General features: G+C 51.8%; 1 protein-coding gene across 3 annotated transcripts in view; it reads right to left on the reverse strand.

Moving 5' to 3' along the window:
* Nucleotides 1-6,297, reverse strand: part of B4GALT1 (beta-1,4-galactosyltransferase 1) — a 56,847-nt gene extending 50,550 nt beyond the window's left edge. For all 3 annotated transcript variants that reach the window (XM_033187727.1, XM_033187874.1, XM_033187809.1), the window contains exon 1: nucleotides 5,662-6,297. In XM_033187727.1, coding sequence (XP_033043618.1) covers nucleotides 5,662-6,073 — 412 coding nt within the window. In that variant the 5' untranslated portion in view covers nucleotides 6,074-6,297. The remainder of the gene's footprint in view (nucleotides 1-5,661) is intronic.
* Nucleotides 6,298-10,321: the final 4,024 nt, after the last annotated feature.

The following is a 10,321-nucleotide window of genomic DNA, read 5'->3' on the forward strand; positions in this document are numbered from 1 at the left end:
TGGGCTTTGTGAGGGGCTCTGGAAAGCAGCAGGTGGGGGGAGTGGATAGAGAAGCAGCTACCTAACACACCCAGACCAGACTTTAAAATCACTGCCAAAGAATTCAGCAACAGTCAATTATATAGCCCCCCTAGCCTTCATTTGTGTAGGGAGGGGGCTGGCTGAGGTCGAGCTGCAAAGTGGAACCTGAAACACTGAGTGTGTGACTCACCCCTCTGTCTTCTAAGGACAAATCCCTTTAGGCCACATTCACCCAGAACCAGCTCCTCACTGAACCCTGTCCCCCACCCCCAAGCCCCACTCTCCAACCTGGAGGTCTCTGACTTACTGAACAATATCCTGAGATCACTCCTTGAGCTAGTGACTGCCTCACCTCACCCTGCAATGGCTCAGATCAACACAGAGACCCCTACAACTCAGGTCTCAGGTCTCTACAGTCTCAGTCACAGTCTGGCTCTCAGGAACCCTCACCAAGTTTAGGGACAGGAGTGGACCCTGTGAGTCTAATCCCATGCCTTGCTAATTCCCCTAGGAGCCAGGCTCTGGCTGGTTGGCCTTACAGTGACTTCACTGCCCAGGGACCATACCAGTCTATACCAAAGCCAAATGTAAAATTGTCACCGTGCCAGGCCCTCAAAGGATTTAAGCTTCAAGGGCAGACCATTTGTCCTAAGACAACTGGATTGCTGCTCCACTGGATAAGAAAAACTGGAATTTCCAGGTGGATGAGGGTTCAAGCAGAATTCCAGTCTCTGCTTCTTCACAGTAAGAGCAGAGAACAAAGAGTAAGAAACAAGGTACAGGAGGCACTGGGTAAACAGATAGCGGGGAAATCAGCAGTATAACTATTGAATAACCTCTTTCACAAACACACACCCATAGCCCAGCTGAATGCAAAGGGGATGAGCCTGCCGGCCCTGTTCCCTAAGTCTGGATGGTCCCTAGGGTGGAATCTGTGGAAGGCTCAGACTGCCTTGCCATTAACTGCCCCATCATTCCCAACCCATAAATTAACTTAGTCCCAGCCTCAAAATCCCTACCCTGCTGCTACCCAAAGACCATAATACCCAGTGATATCTCATTATAATCATTATAAAGCAGCAAGTTAAAGATTACCCAGCAGAGCTAATGCATAGCTTCAGAAATTAGAGGAAAATTTTCACAAAACCAAATAAAACCAGGGCTGGAGAATTTTGATATGAACTTGTAGTTTCTGAAAGAAAAAAGGAAGAAATGAAGGAGGGAGGGGAGTGATATAGGGAAAGGGATAAACACACACTTTGGTTCCCTTAGATGACATCAGCACTGTTTAATTATGCCTCCCCTGCCTAAATTAAGAGTTTCTGAAGAGGAGGCATTTTGTTTTCTTCTTTGTAGCTCTAGTGCCCACCATAATACAGGAACATTGCTGGAACTGAAGGAATGAAGTTATCAGATGCCTTAGCCATCACGAACATCCATACAAAACCACCATACAAGACCTTCAGATGGACCCAGAGACACATCTTGCAGGGGATCTTCCTCTGAAACTCTAGGGCATATCAGGTCACCTCTGAACCTGTGCACTAGCCAACTACTAAATAGTAACCTCCAGGAAGAGCACTAGAGGATCCCATCGTGGGATGCTACAGTTCTAAGAAGCTGCAGTTTGAGACCAATCCCACATTTGGCTCTTGTTTCCCATTCCCCAAGGAGTTTCCACTTGGGCCATCAGAGGCTCCACTGCAGGTGGAGGAGGTTCCTTGTGTTTAATCGAAGTCTGGAATGAATTATAGCAGCCAGGGATCACTTTTATCACCATAGGCTGTGTCTAAGAAAGCGACCAAGTTTTACCAATCTCAGACTGTTAGACAAGGAATGCCTGTGTGTTTGTCAATACATTATTTTCCACGAAAAAAACAACAGGACAAAACTGGCTTACAAGACTAGTTATCTGAGCCTAAAGTTTCAACCCCCAGGAAGAAGCTCCACCGTAAGCCGGAAGGTGATGAGGTTCCAAGGCTCATCCCCAAAGGGGCGAGAGAGTCCTTTCCCAAGCCTCAAAGTACACTCCGTCCTGGGCAGCCTGCTTGTGTCCACATGTGTGCGTATGAGGGAGGTGGAAATGTGCTGGTAGAGAAACACCTTAGAGCCCAGCAAAGACCAGCTAGGGCACAAACCCTGGCAGAGGCTCAGCGACAGCCCCCATAAAAACCAGGGAAACTGGCTCATGGGCAAGTGCTCCTCGGGTGTCCTGGCTACCTGTAGCTGCTGTTTGCTGGTCCAAGTGCCCATCTCTAGATCAGAATCTTCCCTTTTGAACAAATGAAGAGGATCTCCTCAAAGCATAGGTGGGCAAGAGCGGCCTCTGAGGCTTAAGCAGTCTAACACTCACTCCCCTGCCCCCTTAGGGGACTGTACCATCCATCCCAGGCCCCAGCTGAGCCTCCAGGCCAGCCATGCCTCTCTCACTAGTTCAGCCTCAGGTACTGCCCACCTCCCGCATCACCCTACTCATCTCTGGACTGGCCATGCCACAGCTGGTCAAGTCCCATTGAGCTGCTGCCCAATCTGAGTAGAGATAAACATGACGGGGGAAGAAACCCAAGGCCACTGTTCCTCCTATCTCAGTAGGCAAACACCCAGGTGGCCAGAAAAGAGGGACTTGCTGCAGGGTTATTAAGTAGATGCTGCATGGCCCCCCTGAGGACCTGAGACAGTGTTAGGAAAGAAGGATAGCATAGCACCTGCAGGCCTAAACTGCCTGAGAGAATTCCCTGGAGAAAGCTGCAGAATCCTCAGGAAAGGCCCACCTTCCCACTGCATCACTCACTCCTACAAGCCTCACATTAGCCCACAGGAGGGTGCCCGGTGTGAGGGCGGGGGATACTATGGCTCCAAACCTGCAGCCTGCCCCAGGTCACACTAACCAAGTCTATCTGAAGACTATTCCAAGTCCTTGATAGCTCCAACAGCAACCCATCAGCAGTGCAATCCGGTGCCTTATGTCCTCCAGGGTAGGGCCTGCCCATAACCCACACCTGTCAGCCGAGAGGAATCTCAGCATCTGGCCCAGACCCCTGGACACCAGAAAGTAAAGCCAAGTTGGGGAAAGGAACTGCAAGTAGTGAAAAGGCCACAACTCTAAACCCCACGGATGCTTTCTCCCACCAACCTCAAAACCGCCCGCAAAGGCTTTGGCTAACACCTGCCCATGAACAGATGGGCTCAACTCCCCCCACCAACACACTCCCAAGGAGACTTTCAGCTTTCTCAAGGCCTCATAGCCAGGAACCTCCACTCTGAGAACTGTACCTAACCATCCAAACCTACAGGCCCTATTAAAATGATGAGAAGACCTCTCAACCCCCATTTCTGGGGCTGCCTCAGCAGCAGCCTAAACGTCATGGTCCCTTGCACGTCACACGAAAGCAGCCAAACTAGAGAAGGCACTCTCTCCTCATCCTCCAGAATGTTCTCTCTCAGGAGGTCCTTTCAACTAGGCAAATATAGTCCATTTAGAAACACCAGTAACTAGTGACAAGCCGATCACTAGCAACATCATTACAAAACAAAACTAAGCAGAGCTATGGTCACCACCTTGTCTCTTACGCTTCTGAGAGGAAGATGTGATACTCAAATACCAATCTAATCAACTTTGCAGTACTTTTCTTTAATTTGCTAATTATTTTTTCTTTCTGTGCAATATCCAGGCAACAACCAAAAACAAAAGCAAAAAACCTGGCCTTTTTCTGGCCTGGAGACTCAGTCTCTCTCCCACTTCACTCTGCTCTTCAGAGCCATTTCCATAGAAGTCTGAAAAAATGGAACTTTATAAAGGTCCTCAGCAAATATTATTACTATATTATTATTATGCGGTGTATTGAGTGCCCGTACTTTTTTTTTTTTTTTTGAGACAGAGTCTTGCTTTGTCGCCCAGGCTGGAGTGTACTGGCACCATCTTGACTCACTGCAACCTCTGCCTCCCAGGTTCGAGCAATTCTCCTGCCTCAGCCTCCTGAGTAGCTGGGACTACAGGCGTGCGCCACTATCTCCAGCTAACATTTTTGTATTTTTGTAGAGATGGTGTTTCACCATATTGGCCAGGCTGGTCTTGAACTCCTAACCTAAAGGGATCCACGCCCCTCAGCCTCCCAAAGTGCTAGGATTACAGGCGTCAGCCACTGTGCCCGGCCTGAGTGCCTGTATTTAATGTACACAATTTCATTTAGTCTTAAAAATAACCCTGTAAGGTAATCATTGACAATCACATTTTACACATGAGGAAGAGATTTTGAGTAACTCGATAGCATGACTCAAGTCAGACACTTAGCAGGAAGGCAGAGTCCATTTCATTTTATGGGACTAGTCTGCTTCCCAGAATCATCATCAAATGCAAAGGAATTATCTGCTTAAAAAAACACGCCCCCATCATTACCACAGTTCATGTCTGACCGATTCCAAGATGTCCTTCCCAAACTTGATATGAACACATTGATGCAATTATTGGCGAAATTGAGCAAGAGTATGTAGTGGCCAGGGCTCTGTGGGAAAGTGACAGAAAACTCCTGTTGACAGGATGTCATCCTGCCTGCCAGGGCCCCTCACTCACAACAATTCTCTAAAACTTGGCATTAGAAATGAGAGAGGACCTGTGTGGTAACCCTGGAAGCAACCTGTGGTTGCCTTGGGCCTGTGGGCCTGTAGGTTACAGGTCAAAGAGAAGTCCGGACTAGGCTCAGCCTCCTGCTATGAGGAATGCAAACCCACCTACTCAAGCTATCTGCCTAAGCTGAAACAGAGGCTAGAGGTCAGAGTTCAGATCATCTGGGCAAGATAATTGAGACTCAGGCTGCTGCCGGAAGTACCAGAAATGGGCAACGTGGTGTTGACTGGTTATATTTTAGCCCTCTAGCCCCCGGAGCACACAAGCTCTCTGCCCTTGGGAGAGATTCCTGCTCACCTAGGTTTTGGGTACCCATACCGGGAGGAGGCTAGAGGGAAGGGCTCTCGGTGACGATCCACACAGAGGAAGAAATGAACACACAGTGACAATTTACTGAGGGCTTACCCTCATTAATTAAGCCCTTATTTACACTGTTCACATAATCTTCCAAAACAACCCCTTGAAAGGGTGACCATTTATTATCCCAGAAGAGAAACCCTGGGTTCACAGAGAAGTCATTTGGCACAAACGATCAGGAGAAAACGCCACTCTCAGGAGAGTGGCTCTATGGCAAGACACGTGAACCGAGAGGTCAGTCTCCTTCCCCACCGGGAGCCTCATGTCAGTCCCCAAGAGGGAGTGGATTACTCGAGGTCCCTACCAGAGTTTTTAGTGCAAGGCTGCTCCAAGCCCTAAGCAGATCCAAACTCCAAAACTTCCTGAGCTTCGGGTCAGAGCAGGGAAGTCTCCAAGGCCTTCTCTGGTTCTGGGGCTAGAGGGGCCTCGGGACTTCCCTGGGCGGTCCCGGCCCCAAGCCGCCTACATGACTCCCCAGGGACCCACTTCCCAACCCTTCTCTCCCATCCAGTCCCGAGCCTCTGGGATTTAAAACTCTAATCCAGAACAGGGAGGCTGGCTGTCGTAGAAGAGCCAGCCTGAGGGAATGTCTGGGGGATCCTGTCGGGGAAATCCAGGGGAGTCCCAATCCTCGGACTGGCGCCGACCCGAGTCCTTACCGAGCAGCGGGGACTCCTCAGGGCAGGCGGGCAGCGGCAGCAAGGTGGTCTGGGGCACTGGGACCGAGGTCAAGTTGCTCGCGGGGCCGGGGCCAGAAGCCGCGACTGGGCTGGAGTCGCCAGCCGGGCGCGGCTGGGAGGAGGCGCGTAGAGGAGGCAGCGGCCGGGCCCCTCCGCTCCCGAGTTCCCCGGAGGGCTGCCCGATGGCGGCGGCACCGTTCGAGCCGCCCTGCAGCGATGTGGAGACTCCGACCAGCTGAGGCAGGCGGCTCAGGTCGCGGCCAGCCAGGTAGTAAACGAGGGTGACGCCAAGGTGCAGAGCGCAGACGGCCACGAGCAGGCGGCAGGCCCGCTGCAGCGACGCACCAGGCATCGCGGCGCTGCCGCCCAGGAGCGGCTCCCGAAACCTCATCTTCCCGCCGCCGCTTTAAGAAGAGTGTGGGCTACAGGAGGGGAGGCGACCCGCCCGCGGGCCGCCTGCCAGGCGCTGCCCCACAGCGGCGACCGGGGGAGGGCCCGGAGGGAGGGCTGGCAAGCGCGGCGCCAGGGTGCGAGCCGCTGAGAGCTGAGACTCCTCCGGCCGGCCCGACCTGGGAGCGGCGAGAGGGCGCCCGAGGCGCGGGCGGGGCGGGGCCCCGGCGGGGGCGGGGCCGGGCGCGGGGTTTTCGGGACGAGGGCGGGAAGGCGGGGCAGCCAGTGGCGGGACAGGCGCGATGGGCGGGGCCTGGGGGGGTGGGGGTGGGCAGCGGCCGGGGCGGCCTCGCGGGGTACCCGGAGTCTGACTCGAGCTTCGACGTTTGGCCGCGCACCGCCCTCTTCCTCCTGAGCCTTTGCGGCGGAGCTTTGGTAGCGTCGAGCCGCGCCTCCTCTTCCTCCTCCACGCTGCCCTCAACAGGCCGCGCCACTTCCTGGGGTGTGAAGAGACTCGGGTGCGAGCCTGGGCCTGCAGCGCGGCGGCGGAGAGAACGGAGAGGACAGCTGGCGGGTGGTTGTCTGGGGTGGTTGCGGCCGCGGCGGCATTCCGGCCAGTGGGCCTTGGTGGTCGAGGAAGAGAGGCAGAAAAAGGTTACCCAGGAAACGGGCTTCGACGTCGGGCGAGGGTGGCACGTTCGAAACCCACTCCCTAACTCAGCCCGGCTGGACCCCGCTGCTTAACGAGGGGTCCTGCGGCAAAGAAAGTGGACAGGTTGCCACTTCTTTGCCTCCCCATCAGGTAACCTGAGCTATAAGGCGCTCGCAGACCAGACCAGCTTGGTTCCAGGTGTGTGTGTGGTGGGAGTCCTGTATACTTTGAGGAGGAGAGCAGCAAGAAGCCTCTAACTCCCAGGCCAGCGTGCAGGAGAGCAGCCGGCGTTACAGTCTACACTGGGCTACACACGGTCCCATGAAGTAGGAGTTCTCCCGATGTCATAGAGTGGGGCCCTGGAAAATTAAGAAACTTGCCTAAGAGCCCACAGCTGGCAAGAGGCAGAATTCTGGCTCCAAAACCCATATTTTTCCACAGGTTTACCCTTTGTTGATTTGCAAGTAAGGGCTGAAGGCTGTGTGGGTCAGAGACTTAAGCACTGAAGCCACTTGACCTCGATTTGACCCAGAGGCCTCAGACCCTGAGTGAGCAGAGACTCCTCACCCCGGAGAAAGACTCATGGAGGTGCTGTCAGTAATGTGGATAGGGAAGCTGTGGGCTCTGGCAGCCAACCAGCAGGGAATAACAGTAGCTACCTTATTTTGAGAGTTTACTATGTGCTAGTACTATCCGCCATGAAGTAGGTGGTGTTACGGTGTCCATTTCACAGATGAGAAAATGAAGGCTTATGAGTTGACACTTTGGTTGTGATCATACACAATCAACTTTCCTCACGACTTCCTGGACACCAGATCCTTCTGATCTTCCTCACTTCACTGGCCATTTCTGTCTCCTCTCTGGACTTCTTCCTCAGTTGTTGAAGGCCCCGGCTGTAGTTCATGATGTTCTTTTGTGTCTACACTCCCTCTGAGTGATTTATAATATCCATATGCTGATCACTGATCTGTCTCCAGCCCAAATCTCTTCCCTGACCTCCAAATTCAGCTGCTTATTTTACTGGCATCTCAAACACAATACATCTTGCCCCCAGCAACCTACTCCTTACACTCCTTTCGCTCCACTCCCATTCTTACCTCCTTCAGAGAGTGATACTCTTGTTCATTCAGTTCCCCAGAATCTAAAAGGTGTCCTTGATGTGCTTCTCTTACTCTCAAATGCCATTTGCAAGCCCTCAGCCAGCCTTGTCTGTGCTACCTTCAAAACATCAAAATTCACCAACTCTGACGTAACCATCCTCGATCAAGCCACCATCATCTTGCCCTGGATTATATAGCAGCTACTAATTGGTCACCCTGCTTCCACCTCCTCCATTCCTCCTCCCTAGTCTGTTTTCCACAGAGCATCCAGGAAATCTTTGTAAGCATAAATCAGATCATGCCATTTGGTCAGAACCAAATTCATAGAAGCCCTGTACAATCTGGTTCCTATCTCCCTCCTCACCCACATCTATCACTCTACCATGCTGGACCTGCCTTAGCCACACTAGCCTGATAGCTATTCCTTGAACTTGCCATATTTCTTCCTGCCCCAAGGCCTTTGTACTTGCTGTTCACTTTGCCTGAAACACTTGTCCCCAATATTTCATTCAATTCAGGTCTCTTAAATGTCACCTTATGACAGAGACCTTCTCAGACTACCTTATGGAGAACGGCCTCCTGCCTGAATCTGCTTAACCTGCTTGTTTTGTTTTTTTGTTTGTTTTGAGACGAAGTCTTGCTCTTGTCCCTCAGGCTGGAGTGCAATGGTGCAATCTTGGCTCACTGCAACCTCCGCCTCCCGGATTCAAGCAGTTCTCCTGCCTCAGCCTCCCGAGTAGCTGGGGTTACAGGTGCCTGCCATCATGCCGGGCTAATCTTTTGTATTTTTAGTAGAGACGGGGTTTCATCATGCTGGCCAGGCTGGTCTCGAACTCCTGACCTCAGGTGATCTGCCCGCCTCGGCCTCCCAAAGTGCTGGGATTACAGGTGTGAGCCACCGCGCCCAGCCTTAACCTGCTTGATTTTTTTCAGAGTGGGTATCAACTACCCAACATTATGCATTTATTTTCTGTTGTCTTGCCTCCCTCCTTAGAAGATCAGCTTCATGAGAACGGGAAATTTCTCTCTTGTTCACTACTGTATCTTCAGCCCCTAAAACTGAGCCTGGCACATACTTGGCACTGAATCGATATTCTTTTGGGTTTTTTTGTTTGTTTGTTTTTTCAGGCAGAGTCTCACTCTGTCGCCTAGGCTGGAGTACAGTGGTGTGATCTCAGCTTACTGTAAGCTCCGCCTCCCAGGTTCAAGCCATTCTCCTGCCTCAGCCTCCCAAGTTGCTGGGACTACAGGCGCCTGCCACTATGCCAGCTAATTTTTTTAATTTTTAGTAGAGATGGGGTTTCACCGTGTTAGCCAGGATGGTCTCGATCTCCTGACCTCATGATCCACCCGTCTCAGCCTCCCAAAGTGCTGGGATTACAGTTATGAGCCACCGCACCTGGCCGTTATTTGTTAAAATACTTTTTAAATACCATGATCATCTTGATGTGGGAAGGGGAGAAGGGAAAAAATATTGCTAACTTAGTTTAGAACATAAAGTGGAGTCCTCCAAGGAGTTGGTAAAGGTGAAGCTGACCCCAGCACCCTGTGTTTAGGGGTAAAGTCAGCCTGGCCCATGAGTGAGGGTGGGTCAGATTAGTTCCACAACTGAAAATTAAGTGGAGGGGGAAATGGGGATGTCTTCCACTGGTATAGATGATGGCCAGGAGATAGGACTGCGGTGGGTATTAGGAATCACAGACCTGTCCCAGGACACTGTGTGGCCAGAAATCGAGGAAAAGGAACAACACTCGCTGATTGCCTATCCCTCAGGAACTTGCAGAGTCCACTAAGGCCTGAGCACTAGTCTCAGCAGCCCCTGATCCACAGGCAACTAGAATCAGTAAATTACAAATAATATAGATGGCCCAGAAACCTTTGGGACAACATTGTCTAGCAGTCCAGACATGAACTGGTGCTGGTGAGACAGACCCAGGCAACCTTCCTCCCCACTGTCTCCAGCTCTTTTTCCACTCTCGACTTCGTCAGGTGAAAAATTAATCCCATCCAGTGAGACAAATGGAGGAGGAAGTTGCAGTGCTGATTGGCCAAAAGCTGGCAAGGGGGGTTGGCTCTTGGCCCATCCATGTGCTTATCTGTCCAGAATCACCAGCTCCCTGCTTCTCCCTGCAGCTGGCCTTCCTCTGCCCTCCCCTGGTGCCTTCTTCTGCACCTGTCAGGATACATTTCTGTTTTTACCCTCATGGATCAGAAGGGCATCAAATAGTGCCTGGCACATAGTAGACAGTTATTTCAGTCATCTATTGCAGTGTAACACCTACCCCAAAACTTAGTGTTATAAAACAACACTTTCTTGCAGTTTTGCAGTTGACTGGGCAGCTTTGGTTCACATGGTGTCAGCTGAGGCACTGGTACAGTTGGAAGTTCCAAAATGGCTTCACTCATGTGCATGGCAGTTGGTGCTGGCTGGGGGCTGGAAGCTCAGAATGGGTTGGGTCATGGGGCTTTCATTCTCCACTTGGACCTCTCCACAAAG

Source organism: Trachypithecus francoisi, unplaced genomic scaffold, assembly GCF_009764315.1.
Source record: "Trachypithecus francoisi isolate TF-2019V2 unplaced genomic scaffold, Tfra_2.0 Contig00156, whole genome shotgun sequence".
NCBI classification, from domain to species: domain Eukaryota; kingdom Metazoa; phylum Chordata; class Mammalia; order Primates; family Cercopithecidae; genus Trachypithecus; species Trachypithecus francoisi.